The sequence below is a fragment of the Silurus meridionalis genome, chromosome 6, assembly GCF_014805685.1.
Source record: "Silurus meridionalis isolate SWU-2019-XX chromosome 6, ASM1480568v1, whole genome shotgun sequence".
Taxonomy (NCBI): Eukaryota; Metazoa; Chordata; class Actinopteri; order Siluriformes; family Siluridae; genus Silurus; species Silurus meridionalis.
This window is the reverse complement of record NC_060889.1, coordinates 4,464,232-4,486,124: the sequence shown is the minus strand read 5'-3', so window position 1 is coordinate 4,486,124 and position 21,893 is coordinate 4,464,232. Positions and strand designations below refer to the sequence as shown.

Here is a 21,893-nt window from a genome sequence, read left to right as displayed (position 1 = left end):
ATATAGTTGCTAATGTTACACACTGCACCTTTAACCCCCTGAACCGCACTTTTAATCGGATTTGCTTTGGTTTTACTGCAAACTAACGATGGTTTGTCCACAGCTTTTTCCTGGCGAGCGAGTTTCACCTCTAATAACCCGCGATCACGTTTCTCAGCAGGTCCCGGTCCAGTTCCAGGTCCAAGATCTAGGTCCAGGTCAGATGACCCCCCTGTCTACTTCTTGTCTTTTACTTCTTAGCAGTATTTCTCATCACTCGTAGATGGAGAACTCGGCACGTTCTCCGCTCTCAGTATGGGCGTATGGGTTCGGCTTCCACGCTTACCGCAGCTTTAATCTTCAGGACATGCTTTTTTTCTGTATTAAAGCAGGGAGGACGTGCCGCCTGGATTTCCGTAGTTTGTTTACGGTGGATCAGTGACTCTGCGCCAAACCGAACATTTACACACTCGCTCTGAGCTCCGAGCGATATGTTTCTCACACACACACACACACACACACACACACACACACACACACACTCCTGTATTGTTGTGGAGCTGAAGCGAAACGCTCTGTATGACATGGTGTACTGTACACTCAGCAAAGTCATGTGATTACTCGTTACTGTGCAGTGTGTGTGTGTGTGTGTGTGTGTGTGTGTGTGCGCTCAAACTGCTGTCATGGAGACGTCAGTGTGTTCTGTCATCATGTAAATGTCAACTAAATGTAATCACAACCCCCCAAAGCAATAAAACTACTCGAAACCATTTCTAATATTCTGTTTGTGTGTTTTTGTTCAACACAAGACAAGTTCCTGATCAGATTTGGGAATTCTGTTGATAGCACTGGAACAATGTCGGAGTTCTGGGAATATTAGTGTCATGTTGAAAGGCGTTTGAATTCGAATAGTGGGGGTGGTGTAGAATTTTGTGGGGATTGTGTTGTAACTGATTATTTGGTGGGAATTGTGTAGGAATTGGGAGACAAGCTAAGATTGTGTTGAAATGATGAGAATTTGGGGGGAATTGTGTTGGGAAGGTGAGAATTGGGTGGGCATTTTATTGAAATTGTTACTATTTTGTGAGAATTGTTTTTAATTGTGTTAAAATGGATCATTCTGTCAGAATTGTTTTGGAACAGTGAGAATCTGTTGGGAATTGTGTTGGAATGGTGAGAATTGGTTGGGAATTGTGTTGGAATGGTGAGAATGTGTTGGAATGATGTCAGTGTGAGGACTGGACGGTGAACCTCCGATGCGTTTAATCCATTTCTTCATTTTTATTCCCATATTTATTTATTTATTTATTTATTTACTTTTTGCTTTTTCATTCTTTTCTGTTTACTCTCTCCTACATTTTTTTCCTCTCGTTCTATTTTCAGTTAGCCGAGGTTGAGTTTAGTGTAATATGTTTGTTTGGGGGGAAAAACTGAAATCAGAAATGTTTTGTAGAAAGAAATTTCATATTACGCTTCTTTCCATCGCTTTTCTCCTGACAACCTTGAGCTCGTGCTCTCTCTCTCTCTCTCTCTCTCTCTCTCTCTCTCTCTCTCTCTCTGTGTTTACCTGTGTGGTGAGGAATGCTCACGCTTTTATGCTTTTCTGGATGCTTTTGTGTGTTTTGGAATAAAGCGTGCGAGGTCAAAAAACGCACAATGCGGAGCTGCAGGAGAGAAATGGCCTCGGAATTTCTGTTCATGTCGCAACACAGTTCAAACGCTTTCAGACCTCTTTTCTATAAAAGCGTTTGCACACACACACACACACACACACACACACACACACACACAGCAGCTAATGAGATTGTGTTCATCAGCATTACAAGAAAACGCTAAGAAACAGATTTCGTTTCGACCCCATTTTTTAAAACAATTTATTTGTTTTTGTGGAAAATTTGCTTCCTTTTTTTTTTTTTCATTATTGTTTCTTCCCTTTTGAATGATTTATTTCTTTAATGTTTTAAACCATCTTTCATCATTCATTTTTTCTTTATAATAATTATTATACACTGCTTGCTTTTTTTTTTTTTTCATATTTGTATTTTTTTCTTTTTTACTTTAGGATTTTTCTCCTTTTTGTTTTAAATGTTTTTACTTTTACATTTCTGAATAAATTTATTGGTTCTTTGAATTAGATTTTTTTTCTGAATTTGTTACTTGATCTTTTTTGTATAAATGTAACACAAGACACTTTACACACACAAACACCATCCATACCCCCCCTACCCTTCATCTGTCTATCCACCTTTCTATCAGTCTGTATCTGTTCATCCATTTGATTCTGCCTCTGAAAGAAGCTTTGCATGTACATGCTTATTTATCTGTCCATCATTTCATCCGTCCAACTCCTTCCATTCATCCATCTATCTTTTTATCTCTTTCTAGTCTGTTCAAAAGTTCATCTATCATCTAACTATCCAATAGTCTTCATAATCCATCCATCAAATACCTTTTCATTCTTTCCTTTAACGCCCATTAAACCACTACTTCATCCATCTATTCCTCTACCCAGCAGGTGATCCATCCATCATTTTATCCTCTTTCTAGCTGTAATCTCTTCATTTTCCATCTGTCCAATCAGTCTTTATTCATCCGCCAGTCTTACAGTCTACCATCTCTCCATTCAACAGGCCACCAAACCATCTTTTTCTATCCATCCATCTGTATCCTTAATCTGTCCATCTATCCAGTCTGTCAATTCATCTTTTCATCCTACCAAGTCTTTCCATCCACCAATCTAAGCTCTGCATCTGAACCCCAACATCTCATCTTCCTTTCCATCCATCCATCCGTCCATCCATCCGTCCATCCATCCATCCATCCATCCGTCCGTCCATCCATCCGTCCATCCATCCGTCCATCCATCCATCCATCCATCCATCCATCGAAATAAAGAAAATCAATCAATTCCAGAAACACAAAATTACTTTCTCACATTTTCTTTTTATAATATAAACATATAAATAATCATCTCTATACATTTTCCTGACACACTGAAGCCTGTGCATATCTGCTACATTTTATTCCTATAAAACTATTCACCTATTACAAAAACAAACACAAACAAACGAAAGGGAAAAAAAACGACATTTTAGTAGATTTACAGGAGTTACGTGTGAATTCAGTCTGTAACTCTGCGGTTAGGAAAGCGAGGGGGAGCAAAAGAACGAGGAGAAAAGTACAAATAATAATGATGGTGATAAAAACAGGAAGGAAAATAACACGACGGAATTCCTGGCGACTATTTAAATTAAAATATATTCTCATAATTTACACTTTCAAGTGATTCTGCAACCATGAACAGTCATAATCTAATTTACAGTTCTGTGTAGAAAAATATAATTTATGGCCCCCCCGGAAACCCCTCCCCCTTCCCTGAATCCGCCAATCCCGGAAAAAAAAAAAAAAGATATATAACAGTCAGTCGGTCGGACGCACGCAGGCACGTGCAGAAAATTCGTTGCCGGTACCAATTTTGTCCTAAATTGTGGGCGGGGCTTAAGTCAAAATTGAAAACTATTATATTTTACTGCTTTTAATTAGACGCAAATAAAACGTAGCAAGCTGGCGATAAATCTGATAGCTAGCGCATCGACTGCACAATGGTTATGTTAAGCTCCGCCCCCTCGTCCACGCCATTGAAAATGATCGGCACGTGCCTTCGGCCCCGCAGGACGTTTTTTCATCCTTTTTTTTTTTTTTCTTTCATGAAGTTTACAAAAATAGATTCTGCACATCGGGGTGGTTACACACACATACACACACATACGTACACACAGACGCGCACACACACACACACACCTATGTTGAAACACAATCCTGTGTGTGTGGGACAGAGGGACATCAGCAGCCCGAGTTCACGTGTGAATAAATTATTCAGGACACTTTTAAGGCTCAGTTTCTTTCTTTCCTTTTTTTGTTTAGATGGTTTCTGTGAAATAATAAATATCCCTCCTTTTTGTTCCTCTTTCACAAAGGGGGGCCCTGTTTTTGTCTCTTTTTATTTTTCTTTAAGATTCTAATATTGTCTTTTGTCCTATATTAGTCTTTGATATATTTATATATATATATAGAAAGAGAGAGAGAGAGCGTTTTTGTCTTTCAGCTCTTGTCCTCCATGCTGAGCGGATGAAAAGCGCCTTGGCCTAAAATCCGTGTCCCGATTCGGTACAGAAAGTCGGCGTACCAGTGCACGCCGTCGTCCTGGAGCGATCCGTGGAACAGAAATGGCGCCACCTTGTGGACAAGGCGGACGGGTGCAAACGCTAAATGCGCTAGCTTCTGGTTCCGGACGGCGGCGTAACAGGAGGTAAGGACGTCGTCGACCACGATGGTGCCGTGACCCGTGAGCGGGGCGAACCACCCCTCGCGGGCTTCTTCGTAAATCCGATCCACCCTGACTGCGCGGATGCGCCGCCCGGCCCCTCCCTCCTCCACGATCATCACTTCCTGACCCGGCTCGACGTCTCCGGCGAACGTCTCTGTCAGCGTGAAGTTCTGGGCGGTGAAGAGGAGGTGCGCTTCCGTGAGCGAGATCCTCGTACGAGGGCTTTTGGTTTCGATGACGCGGAACGTTCGTCTCCTGGCGCCGTCTCGGTCCGCGAACATCAGGAACGGGCTGTAGACGAGGTTTCCGGACTCGTCCGCCGCCAAAACCTCGTCTCCCACCTTCAGGTCCTTCACCTCCTTCATCGCACCGCCCTTCAGCCGAACGCGAGCCGAGGCGGGAAAACAGCCACCTGACTTCGCTGCCACCGAGTTCTCTGTGGAGAAACAAACATCTTTACTCAAACCTTCATCACTCACGATTATTACTTCTCTATGGGTAAGATGCCAAAAGTTTGTGGACACTTGACCATGTGCATGCGGTCACTATGTGCTCTTATAATAAGCTCCACTTTTCTGGGAAGATGTTTCACTAGATTTTTATGGAGATTTGTGTGAGACCACACAAGGGTGTTAGTAAAGTCAGGTAGTGATGCAGGTGAGGAGGTCTGGGGTGCAGTCAGCGTTCACATTCATCCCAAAGGTGTTTAGGAGCTCTACAGCAGCAGATCTTCCACACACTTCCAACTGATGTGTAGCAGAACTTAAAGGAACAGTTCTGGGTCTCGTAGTTCAAGTGAAGTGAAAATTTCAAGCTCCTGCATCCGAAGACGTCTAATACAATTATGTACGTCCAAATTGTGGGAAGAACTGCGTATGGCTGGGAAAGTCGGGTGTCCCGAAACATTTGGCCGTATGTGTGTGATAGTTCAGCACCAGAGAAACAGACGAGTGTGTGTGTGTGTGTGTGTGTGTGTGTGTGTGTGTGTGTGTTTGTGTGTGGGGATTGCGACAAAGTAAATAAGGAGCATATTGGAACACAGCCTTTCAGCAAACAAGGTCAATCTCAGCAGCTTGTGTGAATTTGTGATTTCAGCTTTAACTCTTCCCAAAGAGCCTGCGTGTGTGTGTGTGTGTGTGTGTGTGTGTGAGAAGACGGGAAGAGGCTCTAATTGAAAAAAAGAAAAGTCCAATAAAGGAGGTGACATTGTCATTCTAATTACAGTTTGTGTACGAAGCTCTTGGATAATAAAGGAGGAGACACTTCGGGGTCTTTTTTCCCAGCAACTCGCTCCTATTTACTCAGGTGCAGGAACGTCTGGGTGACAATTCACACACACACACACACACACACACACACACACACACACACACACACACACACAGACAGACAGCTTGGTGGTAGGAAAAAGAAAGGAAGAAAGAATAGCTATTTGCTCTCGGCTGATTCTCTGCTGATGGAGATTTGAATGTAAATGAGGGTCTGAAACGACGGAGTCACGTCAAAGCCGCCGTTTCATTTCCCATCATGCTCCTCTGTCCGCATTCCTGTCTCTCGGATCACACTTTCGGCAAACACGGCTAAAAGGTTTCGCGCTTCTTTCTTTTTTTCTTTCTTTCTTTCTCTCTCTTTTCTTTTTAAACCCTAATCCTCTCATCAGATCCCGGCCCACGGAAACCCTCCCTGTTTTCCAAAGCCATGTGACCTGCGAGTGACACGGACTCCGATAAATATGTCTGAAGGCGTGTTCGGAATCGCGATCTGCGGATCGAGACTTGAGAGACGTGGACGAGAAAACGAGGAATGAAGGGATGGGAATGTTATGGTTTTAATCGTACGGAGTGACATCGCAACACGGGGACACGAAAGAGTTCAAAAGCGTACACGTGAGTTTGTTGGAAACGCGTTCGCGTCCCGCGTCCACGAAAAAAACGACACGGCGGGTTACGATAAATAATAAATCTAACAAATTTACAGAATTAAATCCAAATTTTACTACGATTGAATTGTAATTTATTTCGATATTTATAACAATAAGAATAAAAGAAAAGTGGCTGATTTTAACAGGGTTTTTCTGCACCGGATTAAAAACAAATTCCATGAAAAAAAATTAGTTTATAATTTATAATAGAATTAATAATAGAATTATTTACACTTTAGAATCATTAAATGTAATAAAAATAAATAATAAATCTATTAAATAATTGATGTTTTTTTGCGTTCAGTCGATTCGAGGCGCCGGGGTTTTTCTTTTCTTTTTCCTCTTTTGAGAGAGTTTCTCCCTCACAGAGACTGAGTGTGGCGATATAAGCTCACTAATCACTGTCTCACACACACACACACACACACACACACACACACACACACACACACACACACACACACCCCGAGTCACGGCTGGGAATGTAATGGCAGGGATTAGAGAGACAGTGGACGTGTAATCATGGGGTTAAAACCTTCTTATACGAGTGAAGACGAGGAAACGTTTTATTGTATTTTACCTTTTTGAAATGTAAAGTTAAAAGAAAATATCTTAAAAATAGATGAAAATTAAGAACAAAAACGACAGAAAAAAAGACAAAAAAGGAAAAGATTACATTTCCGCTGAATGTTTTTTTTTATCATTAATATTAAATGGGATTAAAATAAAATACAAAAAAATGTAATGAATCCGAACGAAAACCAAATGAATTTTTTCCATTCTTCCCTTTATGTGCGACAGATTGTGTGTGTGTGTGTGTGTGTGTGTGTGTGTGTGTGTGTGTGTGTGTGTGTGTGTTTTTAGTTTTTCTGAGCCTGAATCATCTTGTGTTTGAATATAACACAGGACACACACTTTTCACAAACACACGCCATCCAGCTTCAAGAACACAGAGGCTCTTAGTATGGAGTGATCCCCCCACACACACACACACACTTTTCAGGATCGTTCTCTCTGTTTCTCCAGGTTAAAAGATATTTAGTGTTGTTGTGTGTGTGTGTGTGTGTGTGTGTTCCTACCTGCTTTAACGGAGCAGTGAATGTGAGCTTTGGACTCGTAGTAAACCCAGTCGAACCCGGCCTCCACGGCGAGGCGAGACAGCGTGCCGTACTTGCTCTTGTCCCGGTCGGACGTGGTGATGTCCACGGCTCGGCCCTCGTAGTGAAGCGATTCCTCAAAATGGTGTCCGTCTTCGTCCCATCCCTCGGTCACGCGGAGCTTCACCCCCGGCCACTGGTTCATCACTGAGATGGCCAGCGAGTTCAGCTTGTCCTTGCATCTCTGAAAGAAGAAGAAGGGATAAATCGGTGAAACCCTGAACCTCGGGTCGGGTTACGCTCCCGGGAGAACTTTAGCTACCAGAAACAATCACGAGCATGATCCTGGGCTTCAGTGAGATGGGAGGATATGATGGTGTCTGCATTTCTTCCCAGAGGCAGACAGCAGTGGCGTTTCCTGTACCGACTATAAAATCAGCACCAAAAATTTTGTAGCTATAGCTTGGTGCCCCCTAGTGGACACAGGCTATTGTTTCTTTCCTGGACACCAGGTCGTGTAGCATGTTAACAAAGACGCCTGGCTCTGTAGGGGACGTGTCGAGTGCGCCGCCTCTTTAACGACCTTGATTTGTGGAATTGGGATGTAGTTTAAGCACAGGACATAAAACAATAGCGTCTTTAATGCACTGGATTTCGTCCCGTATCTGAAAACATTCTCCTGAAAAAGATTTAAAAAACTCTCTTGGAGGAGAAGCGCCATTAAATATAGATAACTCATCTGCGCTCGCTTCACTGCTCTAAAACGTATAGATGAGGGTGAGGAGCTGGAGAACTGCGACACACTAACGCTCTCCTGCTTTCTTTTCACCAACGCTTTCAGAAGGTTTAAAGATCACCATCAGCTCCATGGGTGCTTTTATATCATTTTATATCTCAGCAGAAATGATCTTTTTTTCTTTTGAAACAATCCACACCTCACGCAGCAGGAACACATCCACATGGAGGGTTTTTTCAGCATGACGCATTAAACACACTGCAACGAGCTGCAACTCGTAATGGTCGAGTGAGAAGAAGGGAGAAGAAAAAGCACAGAGCCGAGAGCTCGTTATTAATTTATCAGGTCTTGTGCCGCAAATCAGCATAGCGGCCGTGAAGCTCAGCAGGACACGAGCGGTACACGGGGGACACGGGGACGTCCAGACGTCGCCTCTTAATCTGCTCACAAAGACCCAGAAACACTTAGCCACAGGGAGCAGAACTACAGTTATACTCACCACACACACACACACACACACACACACACACACACATACACACACGTAAAACTGTCGTGGATTCTGATACATACAGAATCAAAGATCAAAAACTTTTTCTGTGTAGAACCAGTTAATCACAATCCACTATTACATCACCATCACCCCGACCAACCAATCACAATCCACTATTACATCACCATCACCCCGACCAACCAATCACAATCCACTATTACATCACCATCACCCCGACCAACCAATCACAATCCACTATTACATCACCATCACCCCGACCAACCAATCACAATCCACTATTACATCACCATCACCCCGACCAACCAATCACAATCCACTATTACATCACCATCACCCCGACCAACCAATCACAATCCACTATTACATCACCATCACCCCGACCAACCAATCACAATCCACTATTACATCACCATCACCCCGACCAACCAAATGACCAACCATCTCCACTAAGCAACCAATCACAATCCAGCATTACATAAAGTGATTAAGAGGCAGGTCTGATGCTCGTGGTAACTCAGGTGTTTGATCCTCCTGCAGGAGGCGGTATAAAGTGTACCAGGCGTAGCCGGGCGTGTTCGGGGAACCCGAGCGCCTGGAGGCGGCACACGCCGTAATAACTGTACAGTGGATTTCGATACACATCTGAGAAAAAAGACCAAAACCACACCACATGTTAGTTTCATCCCTCCGTTTTAAAGGAGGAGGGGAACAAACGAGCCACAGCAAAAGACTTTCAAACGCACCTGCAGCGTGTGGATTACAGAGCAGGCGGTAGCTCCAGCCCTCCGTCTTTCATGATCAGAACAGAAAAAACCTACAACTCGGCCTGTTACAGAGCGCCACCACTGGAGACTCCTTCCATCAACAGCTGTATAAACACGACATCTCATTACACACCGCGCTCACCTCTTAATAAACCAGCTGTTACTATGGAAACGATAATAATTAAGAGCTAATTAAAAGCTTCAGACCAATCAGAATCCAAGAACCAATCAGAATCCAGAATCCAGGAACTCAATATTCAAAATATTTTTTGCTGATCAATAATTGATCATTGATCATTTATAGTTAATTCAATATAATTCAATTAAAGCCCAAATCTCTGTGCTTCTCATTAATCCTGTGTGTGTGTGTGTGTGTGTGTGTGTGTGTGTGTGTGTGTGTGTGTGTGTGTACATGTATTTACGGGGACCGAAAAGAAACAGAAAAACCCTCCACAATCCATTACGGTTCCTGAGTTTGCAGATAAACGGAGCATAAATTTGCTACTGTGATTATTGTGACCTGCATAAAGAAAGAAAACCAAAAGCGATAGAGAGAACGAGAGAAATGAGAGAGAGAGAGAGAGAGAGAGAGAGAGAGAGAGAGAGAGAGAGAGAGTGTCCTTGCAAGACCGATTTATCAACACATGACCTTCCTCCAAAGTTTGTATAAGAATAAGTCTGCGAAAAGAAGCTTGTTGAGGATAAAAACGCAGCCTGTGGATCTTTTCAAGAAAATTGTGCTGCATTTACCAGATTCCTGAATCATTGAATAAAACGTGTGTAATGCACGTGTATATGTACGTTGGTAATGAAGAAATAAAGTGTATACGTGCGATTTCTAAGCTACAGGCACGTGCACAGGGGGCCGTGTTTCATATTCTAAAACCCCCATCAGAACAATGGAGTCGGATGGAGTGTGCATTTAGTGCCTCGTTCTTCGCTCTGCTTCATTGTGGAAGCGCGTTCCAGAGTGCGAATAAACACCTACAGTGTTTAGGTGTTTATTTCTTCTCAACACTCGGCATACAGTACACTCTTTTTTTAAACACTGCGTGATGAAGAGAAACTCAACACTGCGACCGGTCAGATTTTGTTGTACTGCAGTAAAGGAACATCCACACGGACGAGGGTGAATTAGCGCTAAACGAACACCTATGCTAGGAATAAACACTCCTAAAACTGCCACCAGTCGTGCCCTGGGGTTTATTTACTGTAACTCTCACTTTCATTCAGAAGTATTTAACGCTTACATTAACACCCATTTCCTGAACGGAATTCTAACGTTAGAGTTCACATGACTTGCGCATTCAAACACTTCAGTTCAATTGTACGGTGTTGAGTCAAGCCTACAGTGTTGGATTTACAGCTGCATGAACAATTACTGAGTCATTTAGCAGCTCATTGTAGGGTTCAAGACTCTCCATCCTGGAGGTGCTGGTGTTAATGTCACTCTGGAGGTGAAAACGAGTGAGTGTGAAAAACCATGGAGCATGTGTCAAAAACACCTGAACACCAAGGGACACGTGTCAAAAACACCTGAACACCAGGGAACACGTGTCAAAAACACCTGAACACCAAGGGACACGTGTCAAAAACACCTGAACACCAGGGAACACGTGTCAAAAACACCGGAACACCAAGGGACACGTGTCAAAAACACCTGAACACCAGGGAACACGTGTCAAAACACCTGAACACCAAGGGACACGTGTCAAAACACCTGAACACCAGGGAACACGTGTCAAAAACACCTGAACACCAAGGGACACGTGTCAAAAACACCTGAACACCAGGGAACACGTGTCAAAAACACCGGAACACCAAGGGACACGTGTCAAAAACACCTGAACACCAGGGAACACGTGTCAAAAACACCTGAACACCAAGGGACACGTGTCAAAAACACCTGAACACCAAGGAACATGTGTCAAAAACACCTGAACACCAAGGAACATGTGTCAAAAACACCTGCATACCACTAAAGATGTGTCAGAAACAGCTGAACACCAAGGAACACGTGTCAAAAACACCTGAACACCAAGGAACACGTGTTAAAGACACCTGAACACCACTAAACACGTGTCAAAAACACCTGAACACCATGGAACACGTGTCAAAAACACCTGAACACCACTAAACACGTGTCAAAAACACCTGAACACCACTAAACACGTGTCAAAAACACCTAAACACCAAGGGACACGTGTCAAAAACACCTAAACACCAAGGGACATGTGTCAAAAACACCTGAACACCACTAAACACGTGTCAAAAACACCTGAACACCACTAAACACGTGTCAAAAACACCTAAACACCAAGGGACATGTGTCAAAAACACCTGAACACCACTAAACACGTGTCAAAAACACCTGAACACCAAGGAATACATGTCAAAAACACCTGAACACCAAGAGACACGTGTCAAAAACACCTGAACACCACTAAATACGTGTCAAAAACACCTGAAGAACACTGAACTTGTGTCAAAACCCCCTGAACACCGGGGAATAAGTGTCAAAAACACTAGAACACCACTGAACACGTGTCAAAAACACCTGAACACCATGGAACACGTGTCAAAAACACCTGAACACCATGGAACACGTGTCAAAAACACCTGAACACCATGGAATGCGTATAAAAAAAACCCTGAAACACCACGGCTGAACCCAATGACGCACGTGTCATACATCTGAACACCACAGAACACTTGTCATACGCCTGAACACCATTGTCGATGTAACAGTTTATGTATCAACGAGACGATTAAACACTATCGGAGTGAAAATGCTGCGGTTAATCAAACACCTGCAAACTTTTTTTTGCAACACTAACGAATAGTCACATCCTGGTGGATCTGAAAAATGTGAATTCAACAGTCTAGGTGTTCATCACACACCAGCAGTGTTTGACCATTTTAACCATTAGACTGTGAAAGGTGTTCAGGTTGGTGTTCATTCAACATTAATGTTGTGGTGTCAATCACGAGACGGTGCTCGTCATCACAAACGTTCTCAACCTCTCAGTGTTCATTTAACACCCAGAAGAGAACACTGGATGTGCTCTCTGGTGTTGAATTAACACACAAACACCTGCAGCAGGGTGAGAATTCCCAACACCATATCAGGCTCCGATGGGAGAGAATCGGACACAGATCACACACAGACATGGGGGCAACTGACCACCCTTGAGGAACACCATGGAAGGATTTGAGAGCATGCAGTAGCTGATCGAAGTGTAAACAAAGAACACCTGTAGCCTGAACACCAAACAGAACACGTCTAAATTAGGTCAGCTTTTGGGTTCAGTACTCTGGGATAAAGATGAGGATGAGGATGGGGATGAAGATGAGGATGAGGATGCACCTGTAGGACTCGGCAAGAGGTTCAACCACCTCAGCATGCAGTGTGTTCATTCAACACCTCGACACATTTTCCTGGTGAAAGTCAATGCGACCGCAGTGTTTATTTATTAAATCTTCTTTTTTAATTTATTTATTATAATTTTGTTTAATTGTAAAAGGATGGACATTTACACCAGAGCGGACTCGGTGTCGATTTAACGCACGCGCCGAATGTCAATCGATTCGAATAGCAAAAAAAAAAAAATGTGTGTAAGGAAGAAACGTGTGTGTTCAGGTAGGCGCACGTGCTCATTCGTGCGCAATTAAGGAAATCCGTTGCCGCGTTGGTGAGTGTGTGTGTGTATGTGTGTGTGTGTAAGAGTGTGTAAGAGTGTGAGAGATCGAGAAGCGCGCGCGTACCTGGGTCATGAGCCGGTCGGCCCCGGTGTTCTCCTCGTCCTTGAAGATGATGTCCGGGTTGTAGTTGGGCGTGAGCTCCTTGAAGCGCTCCGAGTTGCGCGTGATCTTGCCCTCGTAGCGCCCGCTCGCGCCCAGCGTCTTCTCCGCCACGTTGGGGATGAACTGCTTGTAGGCGAGAGGGGTCAGCTTCTTCGGGTGCTTCCGCCGGCCGTAGCCGCGGCCCGGACCGCACGCGCGCACCGGCTGCGGCACGAGCGCGAGCGCCAGCAGCGCGAGGCACAGGCTCGCCGAGACCGACGGTGCGCGCATAGCTCGTTCCGGGTTTGCTCTTTTTTTTTTTTTTTTTTTTTCCAAAAAATAAATAAATAAAATAAAAAATAAAATTAAAAAATTCCTTCTTTTTTTTTGTCTCCGAAAATAGAAATAAAAAATCAGGATGCAACCTGATGATCTTCTTTCTTTTCTTTTCTTTGCCCCTTTTTTTCCTCTTTTTTTTTTTTTGTGCAACCGGCTTCGGGACCGGGAGCGTGCGCGTGCGTGTGAGTGCGTGTAAGTGCGCGTGTGTATGTGTTTATTAATGTCTGTGTATGTGTGTTTGTGTGTGAGAGAGAGATATAGATAAAGAGAGATATAGATAGAGAGAGAGAGGGAGAGAGAGAGAGAGAGAGAGAGAGACAGGGAAAGGCACCGGTACTGTCTCGCGCGTCCGCGTCCTTGCCCTCTCCTCTCCGGTACAGGTGCAGAGTCTCCGCTGTAATGCTGCTCCTCTCCGCGCCTCTAAAGTGTTATAAGCGCCGAGGGGAGGGACCTGCGCTCACACACACACTCACACACACACAGATGTGAAAAGATGCTGTTTGTGTGGAATAAACATGGTGTGTGTGTGTGTGCGTCTTTTCTACCCACCCCTAAACCTGAAGGGTGGGGTTGCATTGGGACACACACACACACACACACACACACCAATTAAAAAAATTTTCCTTCAACGTGCAAAACATCTAATGATCCGAAAGGAAATACAACAATAGCTAGAAACTAAACACACGCGCGCGCACACACACATTATCAGTGTGTTAAATGTAAAATAAAATCTGCGGTCATGCGCTTAGACATCCAGGTCGCACACTGAGTGCACGTGTGTGTGTGTGTGTGTGTGTGTGTGTGTGTTTGGAAACAGGTTGTAGAAATGTAGCCTGCAGCTGTAGGTTACAAATGAAAGATTAGTCATAAGGAGATCTTCTACTTTATTATTGAAATATGAATGAAAACATTAAGAAAGAACTGGAGCCAATCACAGAGCTGCTATGCTAATGCTCCTGTTAATCATTCTGAATATAAAACATCTTAATAAAACATGGCTGATACTGGCAGCTTGGAAATTTCCAAAAAGAAATCTGAGAAATATTTGTATTTTACCTTCATAAATTAAATTAAATAAGAAAAAAAAAGATCGTATCGTAACCAAACTTCGCTGTCCGACTTCGCAGAAGGAACCCAGCGATCTCTTTTACAGAAAACAGGCAAAACTGTTCTTTCCCTCTTTCAAAATATGAAAAATAAAACTGATTATATGATGTCACACAACTCCTTGTGAGTTGTGATGTCACAGCTGGTCACATGACGTACAGAGATGGCTTCGATCATCAGCGTCTCAATTTTTTGGTGAAAATAAAAAAGCTACTTTTTTTTTATAACTTTCTTTTATTGAAAAGCAAAAAAAACTTTTAGGTGTTTGATAGATTTGATTTTGATAGAATTGTGACCCCCAATTCTGGCAAAAAATTATTAAATCTAATGACATTAATTTAATAGATTAATATTTATTTGGTAGAATTTATTGATTAAATAATGAAATATACATATAATCAAACTGATCAATTAAAACATAAAAAAAACTCATTGCACCAGTTAAATATGATTGATTTTCTATTTTTAACTGACATTCAAAATTTAAATAATCAAACAATACATTTGCAAATAATAAATAAATAAATTAATTAATTAATTAATTAATTAAATAATAATCAAATAAATAAATAAATGAGCAGAACATATAACAATAATTTTACTTTATTTATTTGGTTATTTAATATATGAATATTAATTATTACATCAGTTTTATTTATTTATTTATTTATTTATTTATTTATTTATTTATTTATTTATATTAATATTTTATCTGATATTCCAAAACTGCTATAAAAACCTCCCCCAATTTTTTTTTTTTTTTAATTTTGTTTGAATGTCAGAATGTGCACATTAAAAACCCACAATAATTAAAAAAATATACTAATTTCAAATAATACAATTCATATTCACTAATACAGGAAGTCACGATTAATAAACATTTTAAATTGAAATCATATAAACATCTTTGTTATTATTATTTAGTGTTTTTAAGGGTTTATTAGAAAATGCATTTGTTATTATACAAGTTTTATACACACACACACACACACACACACACACACACACACACACACAAGCAATATGTCGACACTTTGTTTTGTTTTTTACAGAGAGAATGTATTGTATTATTTGTGTAATTTACTTGCACCATTGAGACAATGACAAAAGTTTTGTGGTAATAGTTGTGTAAAGGTCACACAAATAATACCCCCCCACACACACACACACACATACACACACAGACACACAATCACAGAATGTTACACTTTGTATGGCCTGCCTTCATTTCCCTGATTAAGCCGCTGATAATAAAAGTACAATATAATGCTACAGAAATGAAGTTTCAGCTAATGTATGCAATCGAATGCAATTGATTCTGGCCATTAAATCAATGAATGCTGTTTTTTTTCTTTATTACTTCAAAAAAAAAAAAAAAATATATATATATATATAAAACGAGTAAGTGATGAGTCTCCAAAAAATAGTGAGGCATTTTTCGTCTAATTGACTTAAAATCGTTAGAGAAAGTACACTTTTGGCAAATGTTGTGCAGGACAATGTGTGTGTGTGTGTGTGTGTGTGTGTGCATCTGTTTGCCACTTGTTCGCTTTATTTTTCAAAAGAATTTGATGCTGCACTAAACTGTCCCTTAATAGTTTGTGTGTATGTGTGTGTGTGTGTGTGTTGGTGTCTTGTGGGTGTCTTCCCCCAATGTTGTCTGTTTGAGGTTTCCAAATGGGCTCCTCCTGTGTGCGCGCACACACACACACACACACACACACACACACACACACACACACACACACACACACAGAATGTTGTTTGAGCGAAAGATCAGCTCTTCCACAGCACACACTCCACTTCAGGGACAGATTAAGCCATGGAAACGGACACACTGAGGTATGCGCCTCATTCTCATTGGCGTTTTCTCAGAGATGGTGGGAAACGAGCGTACGAAGCTCTCGCTCTTGCTCTTGCTCTCGCTGCTGAGATTCCAGGATCTGGTTCAGATCAGCGAGGTTGTCTAGTTTCAGGAGTCATTTCAGCCCCCTGGTAAACAAAATAGGTAACGTACTGAAGATGCACGCCTGCCAGCGTCACGTGTTCATTAGCAACATTACTGTGAGTGAAACTCTGACTCCAGTCTGAGTCTGATCAGAGTTCGGCCATTTTCAACCAAGTCACAATGGCCGAGTCACAGTGTATAACTGAGTCAGGGTTGAAACGAGCCACAGTGTTTTACTGAGCTACAGTGTTTAACTGAGTCACATTGTTTTACTGAGTCACAGCGTACTACTGAGTCACAGTGTATAACTGAGTCAGTGTACTACTGAGTCACAGTGTATATATGAGTGACAGTGTATAACTGAGTTACAGTGTACTACTGAGTCACAGTGTACTACTGAGTCACAGTGTATATATGAGTGACAGTGTATAACTGAGTTACAGTGTACTACTGAGTCACAGTGTATAACTGAGTCACAGTGTACTACTGAGTCACAGTGTATAACTGAGTCACAGTGTACTACTGAGTCACAGTGTATATATGAGTGACAGTGTATAACTGAGTTACAGTGTACTACTGAGTCACAGTGTATAACTGAGTCACAGTGTACTACTGAGTCACAGTGTATAACTGAGTCACAGTGTACTACTGAGTCACAGTGTATATATGAGTGACAGTGTATAACTGAGTTACAGTGTACTACTGAGTCACAGTGTATAACTGAGTCACAGTGTACTACTGAGTCAGTGTATGACTGAGTCACAGTGTACTACTGAGTCACAGTGTATATATGAGTGACAGTGTATAACTGAGTTACAGTGTACTACTGAGTCACAGTGTATAAATGAGTCACAGTGTACTACTAAATCACAGTGTATAACTGAGTCAGGATTGAAACGAGTCACAGTGTTTAACTGATTCACATTGTTTTACTAAGTCACAGTGTATAACTGAGTCACAGTGTACCACTGAGTCTCAGTGTATAACTGAGTCACAGTGTATAAAAGAGTCACAGTATATAACTGAGTCACAGTGTACTACTAAATCACAGGGTATAACTGAGTCAGGGTTGAAACGAGTCACAGTGTTTAACTGAGACACATTGTATTACTTAGTCACAGTGTATTACTGAGTCACAGTGTTTTGCTTAGTCGCAGTGTTCAACGTTGTCGCAATGGTTTACTGAGTCACAGTGTTTATTTGAGTCACAGTGTTTAACTGAGTCAGGGTTAAACTGAGACACATTGTATTACTTAGTCACAGTGTATTACTGAGTCACAGTGTTTTGCTTAGTCGCAGTGTTCAACGTTGTCGCAATGGTTTACTGAGTCACAGTGTTTATTTGAGTCACAGTGTTTAACTGAGTCAGGGTTAAACTGAGTCACAGTGTTTAACTTGGTCACAGTGTTTTTCTGAGTCAGTCTTTATTTGAGTCACAGTGTTAACTGAGCCAGCGTTAAATCAAATCACAGTGTTTTACTGAGTCACAGTGTTAAACTGATGAGCTTCTCAGGACAAACTATTCAAATATTTAGAACCCAGGAGCTTTTATATCGTTAGTGGATAATTTTTTATAACTTTTTAGTTACATTCGTTGGACAACAACAACAACAAAAATAATAATAACAATAATAATAATAATAGTAATAACAATAATAATACAGCAGATGCTTCTATTTGATTTCGAATTTCTTCATCCAGTTACAATTGCAAGGTATTTCCTTTTGAAAAAACAAAAGAAAATCTGTCATGTCGCAAGCGTTTTTTTTTTTTTTTTTGGTTGTGTATTCAGCCCAGTTGCATGCTGGGTAACTGGGAAAAGGTGGAAGATTGTAAGAGCACCTGTGGCTTTAGGCTCTTCCCCACGCCGCTGTCTGGAGCTTTGCGAGCCTTTCATGATGAATTACAGCGGCGGATTAATTGTGCACACAAAACACACACACAACACAGAGACGTGCAGCTAACCAGGTCAGGTGTGTTTTGCTGGGAAGAGTCGAGCTTTTCTTATTCATCCGACTGACAAACAGGAGTGAGGGCACGGCTTTCAGCCTGCAGGTGGGCCCCGGTCGGAGCTTACGCAACACCCATGTACCGCACAATGTCAATGAAAAACAAATTATTGGGGTTGGGGGTATGTGACGTCCAAACCCAGAAAGCTCTGCATTCTCAAGGAAATGGATCGAGGAACGACAAGGTGATTTCCCCGTTGTAGGGAATTTCACAAGCGTGTACCTGGAGGTTGTCACTCGGCCCAGCCTGGCCGTGTGTAAAGATGTTTTATTTGCTCCTCTCGAGCCGCTCCCTTTACTTAAACACACTTGGTATGGTGGGGTTCCTAAGGGTGCCTTCTTTTTTTCTTAACTGGAGGTGACGATTTCAAACTTTGAAACTGACCAAAAAATATCCACGGTGAAAAAAAAAGAGAAACGAATGTGCAAAAAACGAATGATTGAACAGGTTGGAAATCCAAAGAATGTCCTATCAATAAAACCCGGAATGCTAACTGTAACCTTTCGCTAACCTCCATGTTTGATTCCACGACGGAAACCAGAAGGTCATTTTTTTTCCCCTCATTGCCGAATCTTGGGGCTGATTGGCGTCCAGCGTATGCACCTTTCCAGCACCGCCGCCGTCCGTGAGTCATTTGTTTATTTGGATATTAGCCGCATTGTATTGTGTAGGCAGCGATACGGAGACACGCACACTCCTGGAGCTCGACTGCTGTACAAAATCCCAACAAAAACGCTGTGACTCACCTGTGAGAGACAGAATGAGAAAAAGAGAGAGAGAGAGAGAGAGAGAGAGAAAGAAAGAGAGACTTCAAAGCACCAGGCGCTGTTGTGATGGACACTTTAGCAACAGATGAAAACATAATTGCGGTGACATGAGAGGGGGAAAAAAGAAAAAGGGGAAAAGAAAAAAAAAAGTCGACGGCACAAAGTTAAGTTCTTCGTGACGAGAGCTGACCTGCTGCGTCTAGCGAGAGCTTCGGCTCGTTCGCGTTTTTAACAAGGCGAAAATGTGAGAATAAGAAAATTCTTCGTAGCGTGCGATCGTCGGTACCCGAAATGCCATTAGATTCAGATATGTTTCTCGTACTTTAACTTTCGTACCTTTATTTAATGTGAGCGCTTGAAGTGTTCTGAGTGTTTCTGAGTGAAGAATTTAAAGCGACTTTTACCTCAGGATTTGTATTCAACGTCTACTTGGAAGTCACAAAAGTGTATTGACGTCTTTGGAACACAGTGGCACGACATTTTTCCTTCACTTGGCTCCATGAAGATCTGCTTTCCATGGGTTAGAGTGGACAATCTCCTGCTATGAGCTATTGAACACCTTTGGGATGAATGTGAACGCTAATTGCACCAAAGGCCTCTTCACCATACCTTCATCAGTACCTGACTTTACTAACACCCTTTCAGCTGAATTAATCTCCCAGAAAATCTAGTGGAACATCATCCCAGAAGAAGAGCTAATTATAACAGTAAATAGGGACTGAATGTGGAATGAGATGTTCAAGAATGACAGAATCTTATCCTCAGGTGTCCAAAAACTTTTCTCCAAATAGTGTCTCCTTTCAAGCTGCCATATTGTGGACTTTTTTCCTCCTTGGCAGCTAGCTAATAGTCTGTTTGTTAATCACTCTGATTAGCAGTTAGCATAGACAAGAATTAGCCCCAATTTGGGATCTAAACACAGGGAACCTGAAAGCGACTGAAGTATGAAAGAAAAAAAAGGAAAACAGCACTTAGTAATGGAGTTTCTAATTTGGACTCTTGATGATAGAGAAGATAAAATGCTGTCATCAAAAGTAGGAAGCCGTCAAGAGAAAGGAAAAGGAAAACAAAATAACACCTCAGAATGTCCTTGAAATGAAAAGCCTTTTTTTTTTACCTTTTTTTTTTTTTTTTTACAGGCTTTTAAGGTTGGAGAACTTCAAAAGCACCGTATCAACCGTACACACTCGTTTATGATGGCGGAGAAAAGAAACGAGGCGTCCTCCAGAGGTATGAGCTTTGAAAATATGTTTTTTACGGCCAGCAGGAGGCTTTACGATTTGCTTTATGTTGTTTGTTGAGGGGGTTAAGGTAAAAAAAAAAGTGGGAAAGATCTGCATTTATAATGTTTTTAGTCTCAAGAAAGAAAAAGACGCGTTAAACAGAGAGATAACGTTAATCTTTGCTAGAATAAAAACGTATGTCCTTTGTTTAAGTTACAACTTAATACAAGGGACAATATGATTAGCATGAGAGATTGAAAGGTGATTAGCCATTAGCGCAAACGATTGGGGTTTAACATGATGCAAAACATTCTAGCTGCTTCATGCACTAGCTATTTAATGTTACACACTAGTTACTCAACATTACCCAATAGCTAATCCACATCACACATTATTCGCTCAGGTAGATGAAAAAAAAGATTTTGCTAACCCATACATAACTTTATACACTAGCTAAACAATTTTCAAACACTAGCTACTCAACAGTAAAACTAGCTAAACAATTCTTGAACACTAGCTCGTGTTCAACTAACACTTATCTTTTTGTACACAATTGTGTATACTAGCTACTCAAATTCGTACCCTAGCACCTCAAATATGTAGACTAGCTACTCACCTTCGTACACTAGCTAAACAATTTTATACACTAGCTAATCAACTTAATACCCTAGCAAATTTTTTTTGTACACTAGCTACTAAACTTTGTACACTACCTAATCAACTTCATACACTAGCTTCTCAACTTCGTACACTACTTATTCAACTTTGTACCCTAGCTAAACAATTTTTGTACACTAGCATCTCAACTTTGCACACTACCTACTCAATTTTAAAAATTAGCTACTTATCTTTTTACACAAGCGAATCAATTTCATACATTATTCAGTCAGATAGATGATTTAAAAAAATGTTTTGCTAACAAACAAGACAGAGCTGTATCCAATTTTAGCTTATTGCAGTAGCATGACCAACTTACTAGCTACTCTGTTAATCAGTAGCTAGCAAAAAAAAAAAAAAAAAAGAAAAAAAAAGAAAGAAACTAATCGAATACAAGCAAAAACACTTTCATGTGTGATGCTATTCATAACTCACTTGCTAACACTACCTAGTTAGCATATACGGTTTGCTAAAACCTTACACAGAGTAATGAAATAGTATTCACTTGAAAAAATTGAACTGCTAATTCAATGGTTTTACAAATAAATAGTTTATTGTGTGTGTGATTTTTTTTTTTACTAGCTGATGACTGCTAAATAGCGGTTAGCATTAAAGTTAATATGCTAATATATAAATAGGTAATATTCATGCTAATATAAAGGGGAATTATGGGCAATAATAGTGGACACTATGCGTTTTTTATAGCTGGCATCTGAAC

General features: G+C 41.3%; 1 protein-coding gene across 1 annotated transcript; it reads right to left on the bottom strand.

Annotated features, from left to right (window-relative positions):
- Positions 1 to 2,915: 2,915 nt before the first annotated feature.
- Positions 2,916 to 13,863, bottom strand: shha (sonic hedgehog signaling molecule a). Its single transcript, XM_046851059.1, has 3 exons — positions 13,104 to 13,863; positions 7,307 to 7,568; positions 2,916 to 4,742 (listed from the first exon to the last, which is right to left on the bottom strand). The coding sequence occupies exons 1-3, from the start codon at positions 13,410 to 13,412 to the stop codon at positions 4,081 to 4,083; spliced, it is 1,233 nt and encodes a 410-aa protein (XP_046707015.1). The 5' UTR covers positions 13,413 to 13,863; the 3' UTR covers positions 2,916 to 4,080.
- Positions 13,864 to 21,893: the final 8,030 nt, after the last annotated feature.